The sequence below is a fragment of the Dryas octopetala genome, chromosome 1, assembly GCF_963921425.1.
Source record: "Dryas octopetala chromosome 1, drDryOcto1.1, whole genome shotgun sequence".
Taxonomy (NCBI): Eukaryota; Viridiplantae; Streptophyta; class Magnoliopsida; order Rosales; family Rosaceae; genus Dryas; species Dryas octopetala.
In genome coordinates, this window is record NC_141366.1 from 7710483 (window position 1) to 7732950 (window position 22468).

At 35.6% G+C, this 22468-nt stretch overlaps 3 protein-coding genes across 4 annotated transcripts; all 3 read left to right on the top strand.

The window, feature by feature from the left end:
* Positions 1-1054: 1054 nt before the first annotated feature.
* On the top strand, positions 1055-9517 carry LOC147297235 (GTP binding protein). Its single transcript, XM_086245548.1, has 12 exons — positions 1055-1312; positions 1843-2010; positions 3184-3307; positions 3950-4041; positions 4311-4409; positions 5406-5519; positions 6101-6165; positions 6616-6732; positions 7186-7261; positions 7552-7644; positions 8447-8497; positions 9175-9517. The coding sequence occupies exons 1-12, from the start codon at positions 1226-1228 to the stop codon at positions 9271-9273; spliced, it is 1185 nt and encodes a 394-aa protein (XP_086101674.1). The 5' UTR covers positions 1055-1225; the 3' UTR covers positions 9274-9517.
* A 2458-nt stretch (positions 9518-11975) lies between these two features.
* Positions 11976-16654, top strand: GHR1 (Leucine-rich receptor-like protein kinase family protein). Its single transcript, XM_086251969.1, has 4 exons — positions 11976-12116; positions 12800-13879; positions 14034-15581; positions 15880-16654. Exons 2-4 carry the CDS (start codon positions 12817-12819, stop codon positions 16461-16463), a joined length of 3195 nt encoding a protein of 1064 aa, XP_086108095.1. The 5' UTR covers positions 11976-12116; positions 12800-12816; the 3' UTR covers positions 16464-16654.
* A 1293-nt stretch (positions 16655-17947) lies between these two features.
* Positions 17948-22411, top strand: LOC147297237 (6-phosphogluconate dehydrogenase family protein). 2 transcript variants are annotated; one of them, XM_086228862.1, is made up of 10 exons: positions 17948-18165; positions 18496-18584; positions 18834-18948; positions 19098-19245; positions 19645-19727; positions 20119-20214; positions 20837-20979; positions 21121-21205; positions 21669-21748; positions 22081-22411. In XM_086228862.1, the coding sequence occupies exons 1-10, from the start codon at positions 18025-18027 to the stop codon at positions 22166-22168; spliced, it is 1068 nt and encodes a 355-aa protein (XP_086084988.1). In that variant the 5' UTR covers positions 17948-18024; the 3' UTR covers positions 22169-22411. The 2 variants fall into 2 exon arrangements, with proteins under 2 accessions (XP_086084988.1, XP_086084989.1); XM_086228863.1 differs by lacking the exon at positions 18496-18584 and having other exon boundaries at positions 18034-18165.
* The last annotated feature ends 57 nt before the right edge of the window (positions 22412-22468 follow it).

Here is a 22468-nt window from a genome sequence, read left to right on the forward strand (position 1 = left end):
TGAATTAGATGACTACATAATTTCTGATTTAATTAATTTTTTGCAATGATAATCTTTGAAATATGAACTAAAAAATGGACGGTTCGGATTATAAGATTAGTTATGTGGTGGACCCAAAAACATTGTTAGTTTTGTATTAACTTACTAACTAGTTAGTTTTAGAGCATTCCTCCTCTTTAATATAACAAAAAATAATTTATTTATAGAAAATTATGTTTAAATACCAAATCTCAATAATTTTTTGGTATAGCATGAAGACTATATAATTTTTCAATTGAACTACCAAATTTAAATGTAGTTTTTTAGATTAGGTCACAAATATATTGGCCCATTTGATTTGAGCCTTTTCCATTTGACATTTTTATCCTTTGGCCCATATATGATGAGTATTAGTTAAAATTTATAAGGTGTTGACAAAATTGTCCTTGAGACTTTTATATTATCTTGAAAATTTGCTAATGTAGTATCAACTTCACATTTAGTTGTGACTGTACGACACTCACAACTTCAAATTCAGTTACATCTAAGTTGTGAGACAGTTACAGTTAAGTTGTGACTTAATTGAATTTTTTTTAGAAAAATTATATTACAATATAATATAAATAGAGGTCAAAACAATACTTTTACTCAAAATAATATATAGTATAATGGTGTGAGTTGTATCTTTCAATTTATCAAGATAGTTACAGTTAAGCTGTGACTGTATTGATTTTTTTTAATATAATATAATATAAATTAATTTAATATTTGTGATGTAATATTATTTTTATTTTTTTATTGTAGTGGCATGTGATGTAATATATGTAAATTCTAATACCTTTTACTTTATTAATTTGTTTGACTTTTCAACTAGTACTTAGTATAAAATGCTATTTAATTTTGTTATCTAAACTAAAAAATTATTTAAATTTAGTAATTAAAATCAAAGGACCTATTTATTTATGGTGAAATAGTATAATTTATTTATTTATATATTTTAAGAGGGTATGGAAAATAAATAGGAGGTGAGACTGAGCAGTGCCGCCAGTGCGTTGGGCTAACCCGAGTGCGTCCTCAATAGCTCACTAGGGTTCGAACTTCGAACCGTTGGGTATAAAACAGCTCAGAACGGAAAACTGAACATTCTCACTCTCTTGTCCTCCTTAAACCACACCAGCACCTCACTCCGTACAAAACCCTAGAAACTCCTCAGTGGTTCACTTCGCCTCGGTCTATTGCTCAGAAAATGCCTCCCAAATCTGCAAAAGCCAAGGAAGCACCAGCTGAGCGAGCCATCCTTGGCCGATTCTCGTCTCACCTTAAGATTGGGATTGTAAGCTTATATCACTGTTTGCTGATTATGTTTTCCCAGTTATTTTCTGTTTGGTTTCCCAGAAAACTAGAACATGTTGAATTAATTCATGTGTTGTGGATTCATATACTATCTGACACCACTACTTCTTTCGGTTCACTAATTAGCAATTTTGTATCTAATTGGTTCAATTTACTTCATTAGCGTGTTGGACAATTGAGTGATACGAACTCTATATATTAATTTTTGGGTTGAGCTGTAATGCCCGTTTAATTTCTATATTTAGTATGCATTCTATGCATGTTCAAATTTTTAAAAGATTTATTCATTTATTTGTTTTTAAAGTGGAGCATCATTGTATGGAACGATTATAAAAGTTTATCTCTAAAGTTTGGGTTAAATTTGATATTTTACACGAAATATGGAATTATTGGGTTGAACTGTAATGCGATCTTAATTTTTGTATTCTTTCTGTTGTATTTGCAAGTTCACATAAATTTTTAAAAATGATGGAATGATTGTAATCTAAGCTTTTGGTTTGGTTTGGTTAGGTTGGATTGCCGAATGTTGGAAAATCTACTCTTTTTAACACTCTCACAAAGTTGTCAATACCTGCTGAGAACTTCCCTTTCTGCACAATTGAACCCAATGAAGCCCGAGTCAATATTCCTGATGAGCGATTTGACTGGCTTTGCCAATTATACAAGCCGAAAAGTGAGGTTTGTTTCTTATTTTTCCAAAGGCTTCGATTCAGGCTTCTAAGGGTATATATAACTGCTGTATAGACGATTCAATCTATGTTGGAAGGCTTAATGCTATGGTTTTTTTAGGTTTGTTCTTATTTGGACAGCTAATATGAACTGTTTGCAAGTATTGTTTCGCATCTCTTGCTTTATTTTCTATGGTTTTTTGGTAACTCCTGAGATCAGATTTGGCTGGCTCGTAGCTGTAGTTTTGGTATCTTTCAAATTATGATAATTCTTATAAATCATGATATATGGTGGGCTGCCTGCTTGTGTTGCCATTCAGACTGTTGATTCTTGTTAGACCTATTTTTGCAAACACAATCCTTCACGCACATTCCAAATTGTCCCAATGCAAACTCAACCTCCAAAATGTGGGTCTAGCTGTCGATCAGCACTTAGGTGACTGATCAATTTTCCCCATACCTTTTGCATTCTATTTATATCTTTAACATTGTCATTTCTGCCATCTCCTCCATCATTTTAATCCTTACCGTCTCTTGCATCGTACTATCATTGTTCCCCTTATTGTGGTTGCTGGCATCTCCATCACTTAATCCTTACCATCTCTTGCATCTCATTATCATTGTTTATATTTCTGTTGACATCTTTTTCATCATTTTAATCCTTATCATCTGTTGCATGTCACAGTCATTGTTCCCTTCATTTAACCTGCTCGAGTGTTGGCTGTCAAGCAATAGATGCTCTAGATGGAAGCAACAATTTAGAGAGAACTAGGGCATAATTTAAAACTTTTAACGTTGAAAAAAACCAACTAAGAAAAATTCAAATACTGGGTGGACATTGACAATAGGACCCCAAGTTTAATGCCCCTTTCTTAATTGAGATTATGGGCAACGGGCATGAATGTTGAGAGGATTGTAGGGGTTGAAATTGGAAGGGACCATCTACCTGTTTGATTGCTAACCAGAATTTTAATTACCTAATTCTGCAACCAAATATGTTTGTATGAATTTTAATATTATTTTGCACAAAGGCAATTGTGTTTCTAATTCATTAGGCAAGGTTATATTTTGTTGGTACTAAGGGGGCCAAAGCCCAAGTAGGCAAGTTTATTGTTTATGCATTTAACATTGTTATTATTTATTGAACTCTTTCTTAATATGTGAAATTGATTTTGATATACAGGTCTCAGCTTTTTTAGAAATCCATGATATAGCTGGACTTGTTCGAGGTGCCCATGAAGGACAAGGGTTGGGAAACAGTTTCTTATCCCATATCCGTGCTGTTGATGGCATTTTTCATGTTTTACGTAAGATGTTTTTATTATAATGCATTACATACTTTAATGTTGCTATCTTAGATTCTTAGAAGACATACTGCTTTGATTGTCAAAACTATATTCGTGTGATTGTAATGGTAACTTGAAGAATTGAGGAGAGACTTATTGAGATTTAGTCAGTCTTGACTAGTATCCTATTTATTTCATGTCTATCTTCAGGATGTTGGGCAAAGTAGATAAAGGTTTTTGAAAAATCAATAAGGTATTTTGTTGATGAAGGGTGTGGAGAGGGGAAAAGGGATCATTTATGGCTTGTTTGGGAGTGTTTCTGTAAGCGCTTTTATTGAGTAATGCTTTTGTTAGAAGCACATACTAAATTTCATTGAAAACTCATGTGCTTCATTCAGAAATACTAACAATAAAAAAGCACTATTATCGATATCATCCAATGGTTACAAAACGCGTTTGGTTAATTGGAAGCACTTTGGACACTATTAAAAGCACAGCCAGACACACCCTTAGTTGGGATCTTGTGTAAAGATCAAAGGAGAAAGGACTGTTAACTCCTGGGAATTATTTGGGCTTTTTGCTTGTATGGTCTTCTTTTCAATTATCTTATCTGAATGTATTGTTAATGGGAAATTCACTATATTCTTTAACCATTTTGTTTAGGTGCATTTGAAGATCCGGATATCATCCATGTTGATGATACTGTGGATCCTGTTAGGGACTTAGAGGTTATCAGTGCAGAATTGCGTCTAAAGGTGTGCTTCACTTGTCTATGGTTTTCTAACCATGGTTGATCCTTGGTTGAGGTTTTTGGTCTTTATGTAAAATCATCTTTGTGATTCTCTTCCTCTGTGTGACTGTGTCTGTGAGGTTTGATGCTTATAAACCCTGTTGCTCCACTAAAAGTTTTATTGCTACTTCTCAAATTCCTAATCTCATTGCGCTTGTTGATATTTCTATCTTTAGAGTTGCAACGTATCCATCTATATAGATTTTTAAGAGAGCTATATCTTATGTTTTGCAGGATATTGAATTCATGGAAAGGCGGATAGAGGATCTTGAAAAGAGCATGAAGAGGAGCAATGACAAGCAGTTAAAAGTAGAGCATGATTTATGCCTAAAGGTTTGTGTTATGGGATATGATTTAGTTTTAATATTCTTGACTTTCGTGCGCAACCTTTCTTTGTGTATATTGTAGTCTTGTACTTATTTTCAAATTCCTAATAACTTTTTACTGTTATCAATTAAAGTACCCAGAATATTGTAAAAAAAAGAAGGCTTGTTACATATGTCTTGTCCACTGCTCTAAGCTTTTACATTGGTGGACTCATGGTTCTTCTGGTATTTGAACTAGGTTTGTCATACTTATGATTTTAAAATTTATAATTTCCTCTACATGCTCGGGAACTCTATATATTGGTACTGACGTGATATGACAAGTTGTTGCGAATGCATTGATATTTTTATTTCCTGCAAGAAACTTGGCTAAAAGCATTGCATACCATTTGAATTAGTTTTCACTAGCATCAAAAGATTTTCTGGAGCCAGACTTTCCAATAATTAGCAACATTGCACTAATCATGAACTCATGATTAATTGATTTACAACTTTTGTGTTATAGTGTTTTGTATGAAAAAAGGAGAGTATTTTTTCTAATATTTTCAATGATGTGCCTTTGGTTCATTTAACAGAGACCCAACAGTTAATTAAGTATCTTTGAGGCATTAGCAACAATAGATGCCTTCTAATTTCTACCCGTTTATTTTTGTATGGGTACGATGAGTGGGATGGAATTATGTATTAAGAAATGATAGTCATAAAATGTACAAGGGAGAGGGGAAATTACAAATCAGGTGAAAAAATGAGGTAGGTTCACATTTTAGGTTTCGAAAGTGGAAGGGACTTCACCTATACCTTGATTTCACAGCTTGATTTTTATTCAAGTTGGGGGGGGGGGGGGGGGGGGGTGGTCTATATTTATTGTCTTCTCATGATTGCATTTTTCTGATTCTTTCATCTCTAAAATGGTGACCTAGCGTGCACATATTTGGAGTATTTTACTGATGTATTTTTTAAAAAAATTATTTACTAATGATGAATAATGATCGTGGATCTACAGATCAAGGCATGGCTTGAGGAAGGAAAAGATGTGCGTCTAGGGGAGTGGAAAGCTGCTGATGTTGAGATCTTGAATACCTTTCAATTGCTAACGGCCAAGCCTGTTGTTTACTTGGTAATGTCACTCTTGCAAGAACAATGACCATGGTGGCTTTGTAATATCTCTGTACATGTTGCATGTTAAATCTATTCTTTATAATCAGTATCCTTGCTTATCATCCTATAAAAATCAGTGATCTTTTATACTTGTTCTTTTTGTGAGAATATCATGTTTTCTTTTGGAGACTCCTGGTCCACTAGTCCTGTACTGTTTTTTGGTAGTAATAAAATTTGCTGCAGTGGGACATTTGAATAAAATATTAGACCCAAACAGTTATAGTATTGATTGTGTTTTCAGAAATTCAAATGGACAATAATTACCCTATGTACTCCTGTAAATAAAAATTGGTGAACCTGTATAAGTTGCCTGTCACCAATATCCATCCTTACGGGTTGACTGCTAGTTCCAATTTCCTACATTTTGATTATACAATTTCATTCTGTCAAATCTCACAAATGTTGTTACTACCAAGCCTTTTTGAGCTCTTACTACCAAGTCTTTCATTTTGGCCTTCCAAATTTTGGTTTTTCTTTTTGAGCTGTTTTAAGTGTCTGCATAAGGATGTGATCTTATCTGTATCTATATTATTTCTACAGGTTAACATGAATGAGAAAGATTACCAAAGGAAAAAGAACAAGTTCTTGCCAAAGATCCATGCTTGGTATGACCAACTTTCTGAAATATTTATTCTCTCTATTCACTCTCTCTTGCTGTGTGTATGTGTTTTACTGTTTGTTTTTGTGCTTGTGTGTGTGTGTGTGTAGGTAGGTAGGTAGGTATGTTCATACAAGAAAGTGTAATTGTAACTTTTTTGGTTTAACCTTTACATTCTTGTCTATTTCCACACATTTGACTTACCATTCATCCTTACTTGAACAAGTCTGTATGAGCCTATCCTATAGGATTCATTCTAGCAGTTAGCTAAGCAAAGGTCTTTTCTATGAAATACTGAAAATGCATGGTTATACATCATAGATTGATTTTCGCTGTTTACGAAGGATTTAGTTTTATTGGTTCTGTTTTAATCTATTCCTGCAAAATCTGCCTAAATAAGTTACATCTTGAAAGTAATCATTGTACTGAGGGCGACATTGTCCTTTCCTTGTTATAGGGTGCAGGAACATGGAGGTGAACCAATTATTCCATTCAGTTGCGCATTAGAAAGGAATCTTGCTGATTTGTCACCAGATGAAGCAGAAAAGTATTGTGAGGAGAACAAGGTACAAAGGTTAGTTCAACCTTTGATATGTTGCGCCAATGAGGAATGAATGACTGTACATCTTCCTTTATTTTATTAAGGAATGGTACTTAAAAGCATTTATTTCTTGGAAGAAAAGTATATTTGTTTCAATGCACAGACACACAGCACCGTTTCTTCTTTGTGCTATCCTCAAAGGGAATTTTTCCTATTTTGCATTTTTATGTTGTGTTGATACTGTAGGTGAACATTCACAATCTTTTACTGTGGGTTGAACCGTGGACTATTTACTTTTATCCTGAGTTACCTATATACTTTGGTTGCATATATAGTGTAATTTTCTGATGTCAGTATAATCATTTGTAGTTGGAGTTCCTTAGCGTCCATATGTACTGTCAATAAGTCCTTAGAGTTTTGCAGTGTAGGAACAGAGTAGATATGTAGTATCAAATAACTATGCTGACTGGATCAATTCTGCTACAGTGCCCTTTCCAAGATTGTGAAGACCGGATTTTCAGCGATTAATCTCATATACTTTTTCACGGCTGGCCCTGATGAGGTAAAATATTCAAGTTTACTCCTTTTTCCATTCGTCCGACTTGCTTACTCGTTTTCTTTTTGGACCTGGTCCTATTTACTTACTCAAACCATAGGTTCTATCAACATAGGAAACAATGACATGAAATTAACTCAGTACCACTATCAAGTTCAGAATTGTTAAGTTTTAAGGTTAAGCCTTTATTATAATTGAAGTTAAACATAGTGCCGCTTATCTAGGCTTAAATTTTAGCATGAGCTACTTTTCCATGTGATTGAGCCTAGTCTACCAACTGCTATTGCCTTTGGCAGGTGAAATGCTGGCAAATTAGGCGGCAGACCAAGGCTCCTCAAGCTGCTGGAACCATCCATACTGATTTCGAGAGAGGGTTCATCTGTGCTGAGGTTGCTCCTAGCTCATATATTCAATCTTTTTAGTACTATTTTTACTAGCTCTAATTCCAGTGTAGGAAGTACAAATATAAGAAATTCAATGGATCTCTAAACACACGCATTAGAAAATAAAAGAAAAAAATAAACATTTGAGAAGCCTCAAAGTTATGAATGTAAAAAGAAATTAGTGAAACAAATTTAAATGTACAATAAAAATTATTTTCTTAGGCATGAATGCTGTTCTTCTTTTCTGAAATATCATCAGATGTATCAACAAAATGATTCCTTGTACAACGTATTGTCAAAGGCCAATAATAACCGCTATCATTCTCTTGGCCCTGTAATATCCAACTTTGTGTGATACCTTACAGCTATATATATGGACTTATGTTGAAGGCTTGAAAGTTGAAACACCATTCATGCCTGTTTGGTGTGGTTTTCATGAGTGGAGTTTTTCCTAGTAAGTGTTGTCTATAGATTTTGCAAATATGTTGCTACGAAGAAGTTGTACACCCTTTGGATATTCAAAGGGCACAGGTATAGTTTAGCTAAATTATAAAGGTGATACTGGTACTGAAATAATTCATTAAACAGTCCTGTTAGCAATGTGCCTACACTTGTTTTAAATTTGGATTAATCATTAAAATAACAATCCTTTATATTACTGTTATCACATTATTGCGTGGTCACCCTAAGCACCATCCCATCCTTGTATGCTATCACCACTGCTTCTGCCTGTTTGGAGTATAGAGGATGTACTGAATCTCTGAAGTCCATTGACTTGGGTTCTTTTTTAATTTTTTTTAATTTACAGGTCATGAAATTTGAAGATCTGAAGGAACTTGGTAGTGAGCCAGCTGTTAAGGTATGTGCTGTGCTCTGAACATTGTCATATATATGCTTTAAAACTATTTCTTGATCATAACATTGTTTCCATGATATTGTCTTTAAGATCATGATCCAAATCATAGAATCACTCTTATGAATTCCTGACCCTTGATGGCCCAAAGTCTTTTCATATTGCCCTAAAGATCGCCCAGTATTTGAAGTTGGTAGGACTGATGAGATTATGGAATCAGTAAGATTGTGATGCCAAGTTACCTTGGTTTTGGGCTCTCTCCCCCTCATTCGGCGGAATCATACACGAGCAAAAGACTCAAATCCACTTTCCTTAATTTTGTAGCCTGACTTTTACATAGTTCATTAATAGTTACTTGCTCCAGATTCCTTCTAATTGAGGTTCACCTTTTAACAACCTTGACTGGTCACCATTAGATTAAAAGCTACGTGACTAGAAAAGGAGAAATGACACGTAAACCTAGTGTACTAGAATATGAAGAAAAATGGTATATTTTATTTTGTTGATGGCATATAGTTCACCCCATGGCATTTAGCGTCAGTGGCTTTAAATTTTTAAAGGAATAAATAATAACTTTTAAATATGACACTCTGATGTTTTGGACCTATTTGTTCTATTCTTGGAAGAATTATCATGGGTTTAACTTACTATTTTATTTCATTTTTTTTCCTTTGTTGTCGCAGGCTGCTGGTAAGTACAGACAGGAGGGGAAGACCTACGTGGTCCAAGATGGAGATGTAATATTTTTCAAGTTTAATGTTTCTGGTGGTGGGAAGAAGTGAGTTATACATCTCCAGCATCTATAAATTTGCTGATTCTGAGAGAGCATTTGGGTGATGGCTCATTCGTATGATTGTATACTTGCATCGTGAAAGTGATAAAATACCTGTAACAGCATGTTTTGTGTTTTCCGGGAAATTTTTTTGTTCTTCTAGTTCAGTTGTCACTCTTTAAATATGTTCCGAGTTGATTGTAGACTTGTGGAGAGCGAATGGATAATGCAGTCATAACACACTTTATCAGAAATTATATTCTAAATTAGATTTTCTCATATAAATAGTGTAGATATCATGGACCAGAATGATAACAAGAATCAATGATACAGCCTTCCATGGCTTTGGGGTTGTCTCTTGTTTAAATTTATATCATGGTTTCTGGCCATGGCTTTGGGGTGAGGAGGGGGAGGGATACTTAAATCTGTATAATGTTTTTGAGCTTGAAAAATAAATAGAGTATATATAAATGAGAGTGAAATGAAAAAATTAGAGAAGTTTTTGAGAAAGAGAATGCGTTGAGTATCTTGGTGGGGACAATTATAGATATTAAAACTTAAATTGGCTTCCCTATAGGCTATAACCAAATATAGTATCCAAGAAAATAATTGAAGTTTAAAAGGAAAAAAATTGAATTTTGGAGTGAACTTTCCAACCACTCGGCTTCAGTAAAATTATGGATTAATCATCTTTTATGTGCATCTTTATGTTAATTTAAAGGATGAAACAATAATTCTTGTATGTTTCATAGGGTGCAGATCTCATAATTTATACAAGGGAAAGACATAACAATAAGGAAATACAATAGTTAAATAAGCTAAATAAGGCATAATGGAGGAAATTAAAGTTGACAAATATTGATCGTGGAAATCAAGGTTGATATATGCTGATGGATGTTGGTGGAGATGATCAAGGCATGCATAATGGCAATTAAGACCATAAACCCTAATTTATGGGTTCGAAATCTTACTGATATTGAAAATCACTTGTGAACCATTGATCAGGATAAATTGTTTTAAAAAAATCATCACATATTCGAATTGTTCTATGAATATTAAGGGTTTTTATTATTATTATTATTATTTAATCTTACATCAATTTTTAACCTATAATCTACCTTTTGCACACCTTAAGTTAAAGTTGATGCACATACTCTAAATAGTAATTACTGAGTTACAATCCTTCCAAAAGTTTCAAGTAGCTATCGTAGAAAGCTGTTGGTTACTACTGAAACATACCCATCAACCATAAAGTTTGCACGATTGAGCATTGAGATTACCCAACACTTTAGCGGGTTTGATTTTTGTGGTTATTTAACTTATTTCTTATCCGTCCAAAAAAACAAAATTAACTTTCACCAAAAATACAAAAAACAGATTAACCACAATACTATTCTCATGTGGGCCTGTGGCTCTGGTCATACATAGTTAATGCAAGAGTTTACTTGGTATGACCTACCTTGGCATGTGTTGAATTGCAGATAGTGAAAAGCAAACACACTTAATGCTTGTTGCTTAAGGTGAAAAATAAATAAATTAATTAATGTACACAATGAATTAACATTTTGCAGTTGGATGTTCCTATTAATTATTATCCTTATCTGCTGATTCTACTGTTGTAATAAAACCACAGAGCACTGACAATTTGTTTGGCTTTGTCCAAGAGAAGAGAGGACAATGCATGCAATCTTCAAGTTGGGACCGCCTTTGCCCATCTGCTCTGTGATCCCTTGTGGTCCTCTGGATCTAAATACCCACAACAACTCACACAACCTGTGGACTCACAACATAGCGACTATGCATCTACGTATGTAGTGTCAATTTTGGGAGTAAAATTTGGATGAGTGAGATTCACATATAGATTAAATTAAACAGGAATTATACTTGCCTTATCTTTTTATTTTGTAGTGTAATATTTTTTTAAACCTTCCGCCCTTTTGATAATAAATAATGACTAAATAATTTTTCGAGGTTAATTTTAAATTTTTGATATAGTTGGAAAATTGAAATGTTGGATAGAGAATGCAGTTGCAGACTTGCAGTATATATATTAAATTTGTTTTTTCTTCAGCTGCAAAAACAAAAGGAAGTAATCTTATTCAGATGTCTTTGCTACGTGTCATTACCAGCTTGGCCCTGATGGAATACCTAAGGGTCCCACTGCCACAGCCTATCATTATGCGTCCACCTACTCCACCTCTCATGTATCTTATTGGGACTTGAAAGAAGTGAGTGACCAGGTCAAAGGGGCAGTGGTGGAGTCCTCAGTCCTACGTGGCCTTGCCCACACAACCCTCCACGCCTTTACAGACTCTTTTTAAAGTCCCAAAAAGTGAAAACATTAAACTGGATTTAATAAATCCTTTGACGTCCACTAGGAAAATAAGAGATTCCGTCCCTTAATTTGGCGGGTAACCCCCAAAATTACACCCAAAAATTCCCTTTACACTTTCCCGCTTACTTTCTCAATTGCTAGCACAAATCCCCCATTAAAAAGAAGTAAGATGGTACAAAAGTAACAAAACTAGGGTTTTTGTTTAATCACCCAATGCAGAACAATTTGGTTTTTTCTATACCGTCTTCACATGCTCCCTCTTAAAAATGCAAAGAGAAAGACTACAAAGGTGTTGCCTTTTTAAGGTTTTGTTTTTACTTTCATTAAAGAAATGTTAAAGGGTTTTGGACTGTTTGAGAAGCCAATGGTACTTTTTTTCTAGGGTTCTTATGGTTAAAATTCTTCTGGGTCCCTTTCTTTAATGCAGCCTGGTTGGTAGTTTTGAAGACCCACTTCCAGTTTGTTCATGGGTTTGTTGTAGCTGATTGCACTGAGCTCTGTGAAGCAATGTGGAAGAGGTATGGTGTTCCAGCCCATTTGTAATTTTGTTGCAGTTTCATGTTATGGTTTGTTCCAAAGCTTGAGTCTTTATAGAGGGATTGCTTGTACAGGACCACATTGTTCGTAAAAATGGAATCTTTGTAGGAAAATGCTGTATTTTCTGTAGTTAGATCTCTCTCAAGGTGACTCAGCTTGCGTTGTTTGTTCTGTCATTTACTGATTTGAGTCTGTGTAGTCTGAAACTGTGCTATATCAGTGAAATCATTTTCTTTTGGGGAGGAGAACCGGTCCCTTGAAGTTCTGCACTTTAAATATTTGGTCTATTCTTTGGAAAAAATGTTATTTTGATAAACATATGGGGGTTCTGGTTGCATGTTTGATTCTAACTTTCTGTTTTGCTTTCTGAACTCGTGGTCACTCATGGTGTTCGGGAATGACTGTTGCATGGACCCTTTTTTTTTATATTTTTTTATTGCAAATTAGTTATGTTTCTTTCACTGTGTGTTTCGAGAGCTCAAAACCTCCATTCCTTCACAACATTGATAGATAATTCTCATTATATTGAAATTGATTACAGGGTTCTGTATTGTAGTGTAATTTGTCTTGAAATATTGTCGGGCCTGCTTGAATTTTTTGGTTGCAGAGGCTTTAAATTTTACTTCTTGTTCTAACACTTAGCTTTTCTTTCACTTGGGTGAAGCCATTAATAGGACAAGTATGAAGCTCTGTCGTCTTTTAGTGCTGTTGCTTCTTTTTCTTTCTGCCATGGGGCAGCTTCCCTCACAGGATATTTTGGCTCTGCTTGAATTCAAGAAGGGTATCAAGCATGATCCCACTGGTTTTGTCCTCAATTCCTGGAATGATGAGTCCATTGACTTTGATGGTTGTCCTTCTTCTTGGTATGGAGTTGTATGTAATGGTGGAAATGTTGCTGGAGTTGTGCTTGATAATTTGAGTCTCTCTGCGGATGTGGACTTGAGTGTATTTTCGAATCTAACAAAGCTAGTGAGACTTTCCATGTCCAACAATACGATAACAGGGAAAATTCCAGACAATATAGCTGACTTCAAAAGCCTCGAGTATCTTGATCTCTCCAACAATTTATTTTCATCGTCTTTACCACCTGGATTTGGGAGGTTAGGGAGCTTACGGAACTTGTCATTGAGTGGTAACAGCTTCTCAGGCTCTATTCCAGATTCAATTTCGGGGCTTTCCTCAATCCAGTCGTTGGACTTGAGCTGCAACTCCTTTTCTGGGCCGCTGCCGACATCATTGACAAAGCTGTCAAATCTGGTATCATTAAATCTATCTTTAAATGGGTTTACCAAGAGAATACCAAAGGGGTTTGAGCTAATTTCAAGTCTTGATGTGCTTGACTTGCATGGGAATATGCTTGATGGTCATCTTGATGTGGAATTTTTTCTGCTATCAAGTGCCAGTCATGTTGATTTCAGTGGCAATATGTTTACTAGTTCTAGTTCACAGCAGCAGAAATTTCTACCTCGCCTCTCTGAGACTATTAAGTACTTGAATCTTAGCCACAACCAGCTCACTGGGTCACTGGTAAGTGGGGAAGAGCTACAGATATTTGAAAACTTGAAGGTGTTGGATCTCAGCTACAACCAGCTGTCAGGGGAATTGCCTGGATTTAATTTTGTCTATGTGCTTCAAGTTCTCAAACTCAGCAACAACAGGTTTACTGGATTTGTTCCTATGGGCCTTTTAAAAGGAGATACTCTGGTTTTTAGTGAACTAGATTTGAGTGGCAACAATCTTTCAGGTACTTCTACAGCCTACTACTTTTACTTTTTGCCTTGTTAAGATAACCAATTGTTTTACATTCGCTTACAAAGTGGTCTCTGTGGCTTCTTCTATTATAGTTATCCTGCTTAGTGTGCTTTAGTATGCCTCTCACTTTGAAGTTCCTCTCTCAGGACAAATAAATATGATTACATCACCAACTCTGCGCATCCTTAATCTCTCCTCAAATGGGATTACTGGTGAGTTGCCATTGCTGACGGGAAATTGTGCTGTTCTTGATCTATCGAATAACCAATTCGAAGGAAATTTAACCAGGATGGTGAAATGGGGGAACGTTGAATTCCTTGATCTGAGTCAAAATCATTTGACAGGACCCATCCCTGATGTGACCCCACAATTTTTGCGTTTAAATTATCTCAATCTCTCCCACAATTCTCTGAGTAGTTCTATAGCAAGTGTTATAACACAGTATCCAAAGATCAGCGTCCTTGATCTCAGTTCTAACCAGTTAGATGGAACAGTTCTAGCTGAGTTGCTAACAATGCCCACTTTGAAAGAACTCCACCTTCATAATAATTTACTCACTGGCTCTATTAACTTCTCATCTCCTTTGTCTAGTGAATCAAATCTTCGGGTTCTTGATCTTTCTCAGAACCGGCTTAGTGGCTATTTTCCTGATCAATTTGGTTCATTGAATGGGCTTAAAGTGCTCAATATTGCGAGAAATAATTTTTCTGGCTCTCTGCCAACTTCCATCATTGACATGAGTACAGTAAGCGCATTAGACATATCACAGAATCATTTTACAGGCCCTCTGCCAAACAACTTGCCTAACAGTCTTGAAAGTTTTAATGCTTCATACAATGATCTTTCTGGGGATGTCCCAGAAAATCTGAGAAAGTTTCCAAGTTCTTCCTTTTATCCTGGAAATTCACGTTTGCATTTTCCAAGTGGTCCTCCTGGATCAAACAGTTCTCAAGCTGAAAAGTCAAAGAGGAAACCAATCAACACAATTGTCAAAGTAATTATTATAGTTTCATGTGTGGTTGCTGTCTTTATTCTTCTTCTGCTTGCTATCTTCATACATTACATCCGCATGTCAAGGAGAATCCCATCAGAGCATACTACAAACAAAGACATCCACAGACATGCTCCACCAAAACCCTCTGGTGTTCATGGAACGAATAGTGGTGGTGCTTTGGTTGTTTCAGCTGAGGATCTTGTGGCTTCACGGAAAGGATCATCATCTGAAATTATCAGCCCTGATGAAAAACTTGCCGCTGTAACTGGCTTCTCCCCTTCAAAGCACAGCCATTTCTCTTGGTCACCTGGGTCTGGAGATTCATTCGCTGCAGAAAACCTTGCAAGGCTGGATGTGAGGTCACCAGATAGATTGGTTGGTGAGCTGCATTTTCTTGATGATGCAATTGCATTAACACCTGAGGAGCTGTCAAGAGCTCCTGCTGAAGTTTTGGGGAGAAGCAGCCATGGGACTTCTTATAGGGCAACACTTGATAATGGGCTATTCTTGACAGTTAAGTGGTTGAGAGAAGGGGTGGCAAAACAGAAAAAGGAGTTTGCTAAGGAGGCTAAAAAATTTGCAAACATGAGGCATCCAAATGTTGTAGGTTTGAGAGGGTACTATTGGGGCCCCACACAGCATGAGAAGCTTATTCTTTCAGATTATATCTCACCTGGAAGTCTTGCTAGCTTTCTTTACGGTAAAGCTGTTTTCCTTCACTCTCGTCAACCTATATATATATATAAATATCTCTTGTTTTTACATTTTATTTCTCATCCAAAAAGAAACTGGGGAGAAACATTGCATCGAACAAACAGTTTCTTTTTCTCTAATAATTTCCTTTTAAAAGAATGCATGACATGTATTATGATCTTTGTCCTGCTTATCTCTTGATTGCTGAAGGAAATTTTTTTCCCCTATTTCACTCGTATGAATGTGAATTTTTTTGTATATGGGTAACCTTCATTTCATTTCTGATGAGCCTAAATAATTTTCAGATCGACCAGGAAGAAAGGGCCGACCATTGACCTGGGCTCAAAGGCTCAAAATTGCAGTTGATGTTGCACGTGGCCTGAACTATCTCCATTTTGATCGTGCTGTTCCACACGGTAACCTTAAAGCATCAAACATTCTGTTGGACGGGCCTGATCTGAATGCCCGTGTTGCTGATTACTGCCTCCACCGCCTCATGACCCAAGCTGGTACCATTGAACAGATTCTTGATGCTGGTGTCTTAGGTTACCGTGCACCAGAGTTGGCTGCTTCCAAGAAGCCGTTGCCCTCCTTTAAGTCTGATGTCTATGCCTTTGGAGTGATCTTGTTGGAACTTTTAACTGGAAGGTGTGCTGGTGATGTGATTTCAGGTGAAGGAGGAGGGGTTGATTTGACAGATTGGGTGCGGTTGAGGGTAGCAGAAGGTCGTGGTTCAGATTGTTTTGATGCTACATTGGTTACAGAAATGGGAAATCCAGCAGCAGAGAAGGGAATGAAGGAGGTCCTTGGAATATCTTTACGATGTATACGATCTGTTTCTGAGAGGCCAGGTATCAAGACTATATATGAGGATCTCTCTTCCATATAGTTTGTTTTAAATTAACTTATCTGAACTTTTTCCTTTTTTGGGGGGGAATTTAATCTCTCATTGGCCTCCCTTTTGTATCTTTTGGTTTTCTAGTGTGCATCAGCTAATTGAATTCACCATTGTGAAAATGGTGCATATTTCAAAGGATGCAAAATTTTAAACTGTCACTTCCATGATGAGCCACCACCACCCTTTTGCAATGGCCTAATGTAGAATGTGATAGGAGAGAAGCCTTGCAAATGGCTTTGGAAAAATTAAATCTATGTTATGGCCTATATGAGCATGACTTTCAAGCAATTACCATTGCATGCTATGATATGGTAAGAAAGCAAAGCAACCATAGGCAGCAGTGTTATTTGAGTATGCCCTGTGCTTTTTGCCCTCCATCTATTCACTTTGTAACATATTTCCATTTAAAGGCCAAAGAAACAAATATGCTCAAGTTGATAGAGGAGTATGCCTATCGAGTCTGTAAAGCAGCATACACGTTGCTTAATATCTGTTTGGAGGCCGTACCAGTCATTCTCCAAGAGAATGGTTTGTTGGAAGGAAGAACTTCAAAGTCTACCAGTCGCAAAAAAAGTGTTTCTGGTTGTCTAATAGAAAATAAAGAGATAACCCAACAAAACGCTTTGAACTAGCTATCAGCCCACAATTCGAATCCCAAGTTGTTCAGGTTTATATATACATTACAAAAAGAAAACATGCTGAACAGCAGAGCTGAAGCTGGTGCATGGTTCTAAGTACTTCTAAATAATGGCATTCACCAAGACAAGGAATTGGGAATTGCGTTGCCTCAGTAGGCTATCAATATATATGCCCCAAAAATGTGAAATCTTGCACCAACGGTGGAATCAAGTTCAATTCATCAATGTAAAAACTTAATACAATATAAATAAGGACATCTTCAACCCCAAGCTTGGCATTGCCAATAGACGACATATTCATCTAATTTTACTAAATAATGTATTTATATATATGTCAATTTTTTATTTATTAAAAATAAATAAAATCTAGAGTTAATTTAGATTTTGATAAACAAAAAATTATCATATTATTCGGAAAACAAAATTTGGTAAGTGTATGTTTACAAAAATAATTCCGAAGTGCTTAATATTAATTTTTATTTACAAACATTTATTTTGTATAAACATTGTCACATGGTGTAATTAATTTACATATTATAATGCTTGGATATACTACATAATAATGTTAGTTGTATAAAATAATAAATTTTAGCTGTTTTCCGCATGTAAATAAATGTAAGCGAATAGTTTGGATAGATGATTTGGCCACAAAATGATAGGACAAAGAAAATGATTCATCACATTGATACAATTACAAATTTACAATACAATGACGTGGTTTTTAAGATATAAAAAAAAAACAAAGGAAATAAATAACAACGACAAAGATTCCCTGTTTTTGTTCTTTGGTTCCAAGCAAAACGTATAGCACTAACTCTAAGCAGTGAATTATTATATCATTTGATTTGTTAAATGCAAAGCACTGCCACTGTTAGCATGTAGTGAGTGAGAGTGAGTAGAAGATAGCGCAAAGCATGGCAATCTTGTACAGAGCGAGATCACTGCAACTTCATCATCATCTTTCCAAGTGCATTTCCTCAACCATCTCTCTTCCTCTTCAGTCTTCTCCGATACGCAGATTTTATTCAGCACAAGCCTCGTCGTTTCATATTGAGGTAACGTGGATAACCTTGCAGAGCAGGAATCGAGAAACGGAACTGTTTGATGTAAAATTGCAAGTGTTTGATAAAAGTTGTCAAACTGAAACCGCACTTTTTCGGGCTGCTTTGGGTTATATCATGCTAATCTGTTGATTGATTCCGAATTCCAGTTTGTATTTGATTTTTCACAAACTTCTGTTGATTGATTCGGAATTCGAATTTTGCTTTTACATGAGGTTTTTGAAAATTTTGTGGACTCGTTCATTACTTTTGTATTTACAATTGGTTCTATTTTGAAACATTATACTATCAATTTATTTATAATATTTAAATGATGGATTGCAGAGTGTTGGGTTTATAGGACTGGGAAATATGGGATCCAGAATGGCAAATAATCTAATTAAGGCTGGATACCGAGTAGCTGTTCATGACATGTAATGTATTTATATCTTTTCTACAAACTGTTTGAATCTCATTCAATCAAATATATTTTTTGCTGAGTAATGGTAAGTATGAAATATTTGGGTTAACGCTAATCCCAGTTATATTTATGTACAAAGGGGGATCATCATGGCTTTTTTGGTGGTTTCTAATCAGGCAGTTATATTCATAGAAAGTTTACCATGCACATTGTTTAATGTAAAGTAGTGATGGCACTTTGGTTCTTTTGTTTTTTTTTTAAGAAACTGCAATGCTATGAAGAAGTTCTCTGACATGGGAGCTGCAACGAAAGAAACACCTTTTAAAGTTGCAGAAGCTAGTGATGTGGTAATCACAATGCTGCCTTCCTCATCTCATGTGAGTTTCAGCTCTATATTCTGGGAAGTTTAATCCAAGTGTTACTAAATTTTCCTTTAAAGATCTATAAGTTAGCAATTTTGATATGTTCAACTTCCAAACAAACTGCAACATGTGCCACTTTTTTTTTTTTTTTTTCTCAAATGCAGGTTTATGATGTTTACACTGGACCAAATGGTTTGCTTAATGGAGGGAAATTGCGACCATGGTTATTAATAGATTCATCCACTATCGATCCACAAACATCGAGAAAGCTTTCTATCAATGTATCTAACTGTACTTTACAGGAAAAGAAAGGTAAAATAGCAGACTGCCATTAAATTTGTCAATTTGTCATCTTCTACTCCTTCTTCCATTATTAGGTCTTAAATATTAGATGGTTGAGGTTTTGGAAAAATGTAAGATGTCCTTTCATTTGTTAAAGAATATATTTTAAAGAAATATTTATTGAAAAAGCATATATGTGAAAAATAAAGTTTGTAGTTTATCCAAAATATTATAGATAACCCTTCTTTAATTGAGTTCAAATGTATCCTATATTTGAAAATTTAATAAAGGGAATGTTTGTACCATCCCTTAGTTCACATATGTCTAATAATTTATGTCATGTCTGTGAGCTTGATCCATAATTTTTGGGTTTGTTATGTCTAAATTATAATCATCTTTTTACTGAATGGTTTGATGTATTTTATGTAGATTATTTGAAGAAGCCTGCCATGTTGGATGCTCCTGTATCTGGAGGTGTTCTTGCTGCAGAATCTGGGACTCTTACTTTCATGGTATATTTTCAGTCTTGGCATCCAAATTCAATCGATTTAAGCCTGATGTAGTTGTGCTCTTGAAGAGAGAAAACCATGCATTCCTAAATGGGGACTCTTCAGTATTATTCCTTTAGTAATATTTACTACTTTTACTTCATCAGAAGCTGGCACACTACTTTTGAACACCTATCAGATTTACAATACCAAACTTGTACAATTATGAACTTTCTCTCAGGGACACTAATTTTAAGCAGTTGTTTAGTATATTTACTAGCCGTTGTTTTCTTCTGGTCGTTCCTAGTTATTATATGCACATAGAGGGGGTATATGATTTTACAGGGTGAGGAGGGGAACCTAGGTTGGTGATATCTAACTTGTGAGTTATGACCAAGAGATGTCATGTTTCCAGGTTGGTGGCTCTGAGGAAGTTTATCTGGCAGCAAAACCCTTGTTTCTTTCAATGGGCAAGAACACAGTTTATTGTGGTGGAGCAGGAAATGGTTCAGTAAGTTCTCACTTCTTTTTACATAGAGCCTGTGTAGCTCCTAAATCAGTGATCGAGATGATGGAACACAGTGATCCATTGATTTTTCTTGGTTCTTCGTGCTGATATCCCTTATCTTGATTTCATAGCATTCAATTCTTTGATGTTTTTCCCAACCAGTTCCACAGATTGTGTGGTAACATGGTTGCAAGTTAGAACCACTTGTATCTCATTTTGCATGTGACCACCAATTTGTTCTTTTCCCCTCTAACTCACAATCCACACATGGAAATGGGTGGACATAGATCAAGTACATTTGCATCCAAACTAAATTCAGCTGAAATGCTATAATACAATCCACCTTGATTGGTTGTCCTTTAGATTCTTAATATTGCTTTTATGGTAATTACCTAATCGTGCTTGGGATGTCATGTTGCACACTAGAAAATATAGATAACTGCTAAGAGAGGATTTAAAACGATACATGCTTACATACATGAGCATAAAATTTCCTGTTGCCTGTAAATACTTTACTGCACCAAAAATACAATATCTTCAGCTTATTGTGAAATTTCATGCTTAATTCTTAGACAAACTAAATTTGTTGCAGAGAATTTGACATCTTTAGCTGTTTTCTATATAGGCAGCAAAGGTCTGCAATAATTTGGCAATGGCTATTAGTATGCTTGGTGTCTCAGAATCCCTTGCTCTTGGCCAGTCTCTGGGAATTGCAGCCAGTACTCTGACAAGAGTATTCAACTCTTCCAGCGCTCGCTGTTGGAGTAGGTATTTTTGGAATACACTTTACATTATAGCTTATGGAATTCTTGCATGTATGTAGTTATCTAAATGGTACAGCATCCATGACAGTGATAGTTATTAATGGTTTATTAATGCGTAACACTGAGGATATGGCATGCATGACAGTGATAGTTATAATCCAGTTCCTGGAGTGATGGAAGGGTTGCCCTCTTCAAGGAACTATGATGGTGGGTTCGCATCCAAACTTATGGTAAGTTAGTTTAATCCTGTTTGTCAAATAAATTGTTGTTAATATTTGTTCAATGTTAGGTGCTCTCTCATACATCTCATGTCTTCACCTTATTGGTAGGTAGCCATCTGATCCTGTGGTCACCTCCTGGATGGGATGTGAAACTAGGAAACTATATAATGCTTTTCAACTGAGGCAATTTTTAATTTACCATATATGGTTTTCTGCATAGAAGATTCCGTTTGTTCAATTAACATGGAATTGGTAACTGTATCTCATTTAAGAGCTAGCATACAAAGTGAAATAGTCACTCAGGAAATCACACACACACGGAATGCACTCTTTTTTTCCATTGGACAGTTTTCTCTTTGGTCTCTGCAGGCCTTAATATATTGTGATACTTGCCTGGTTTGGGGTCCTCTACATAACACTTGGGGTTAGGGTACTGAAATGAGAATTGATGATTGTATTTTATAAATTGCAGGCTAAAGATCTAAACCTTGGTGCAACTTCAGCCAAAGAGGTTGGTCTTAGATGCCCATTGACATCCCAAGCACAAGAGATGTAAGTCCCTTTTCCTTTCAGAACCTGTCTGTGGCTCACATATTTTCATATCCAATTACAATTGATGGATAAATTATATTATTAAACACTTTATCCAACTCTGTTACCACTTTAGTTATTCTAGGGCAAAATCTCCATTGATACATCATTTCATACTGTGTAATTATTAATAATTTGAAGGCAAATACAAACAAATCCATATAAATTCGCTGGTAGAAGTGGGAAACATGCAGAGCATTAAAAAGGTCAAATTGAGACAGGACACGTGTATCTGTGCATGCAAATACTGAGTAATTCTTCACCATAAACTGATGTACTGATATATTGTGCAGATATACAAAGCTCTGCGAGGACGGTCATGAAACCAAGGACTTCTCCTGTGTTTTCCGTCATTATTACTCCGGCAAGAATGAGATTTAGCTTGACTACTGAGGAGTGATAATATGTTAATAAGTGCTTGTAGATGTCCAAATATTGGAAATCTGAAACATCATGTTGTGGCACTGGCACCTCAACATATATGCAACTTCATAGGCTTCAATGAATTTAACTCATCTTGTCTATATATGCTGATGGTGTTTGTTTCTGCTTGTTGAAATCCAATGTATTATTGATGGTTTCATACCAAATCCAGAATAAAACCAATGACTTATCCCTTCTCATTGAAATAATTGAAGTTGTGATGTTGTTAGCAACTGTATAGTCTACAGAATGCGAGCA

Excerpts from the sequence above, each read along its gene's own strand:
- LOC147297235 (XM_086245548.1), top strand. The coding sequence starts at position 1,226 with ATGCCTCCCAAATCTGCAAAAGCCAAGGAAGCACCAGCTGAGCGAGCC. Across the intron at positions 4,410-5,405 it reads AGCATGATTTATGCCTAAAG|ATCAAGGCATGGCTTGAGGA; the intron begins GTTTGTGTTATG and ends GTGGATCTACAG. Across the intron at positions 7,645-8,446 it reads GAGGGTTCATCTGTGCTGAG|GTCATGAAATTTGAAGATCT; the intron begins GTTGCTCCTAGC and ends TTTAATTTACAG.
- GHR1 (XM_086251969.1), top strand. The coding sequence starts at position 12,817 with ATGAAGCTCTGTCGTCTTTTAGTGCTGTTGCTTCTTTTTCTTTCTGCC. Across the intron at positions 13,880-14,033 it reads GAGTGGCAACAATCTTTCAG|GACAAATAAATATGATTACA; the intron begins GTACTTCTACAG and ends TTCCTCTCTCAG. Across the intron at positions 15,582-15,879 it reads TCTTGCTAGCTTTCTTTACG|ATCGACCAGGAAGAAAGGGC; the intron begins GTAAAGCTGTTT and ends AATAATTTTCAG.
- LOC147297237 (XM_086228862.1), top strand. The coding sequence starts at position 18,025 with ATGGCAATCTTGTACAGAGCGAGATCACTGCAACTTCATCATCATCTT. Across the intron at positions 19,246-19,644 it reads TACTTTACAGGAAAAGAAAG|ATTATTTGAAGAAGCCTGCC; the intron begins GTAAAATAGCAG and ends TATTTTATGTAG. Across the intron at positions 21,206-21,668 it reads GGTTCGCATCCAAACTTATG|GCTAAAGATCTAAACCTTGG; the intron begins GTAAGTTAGTTT and ends TATAAATTGCAG.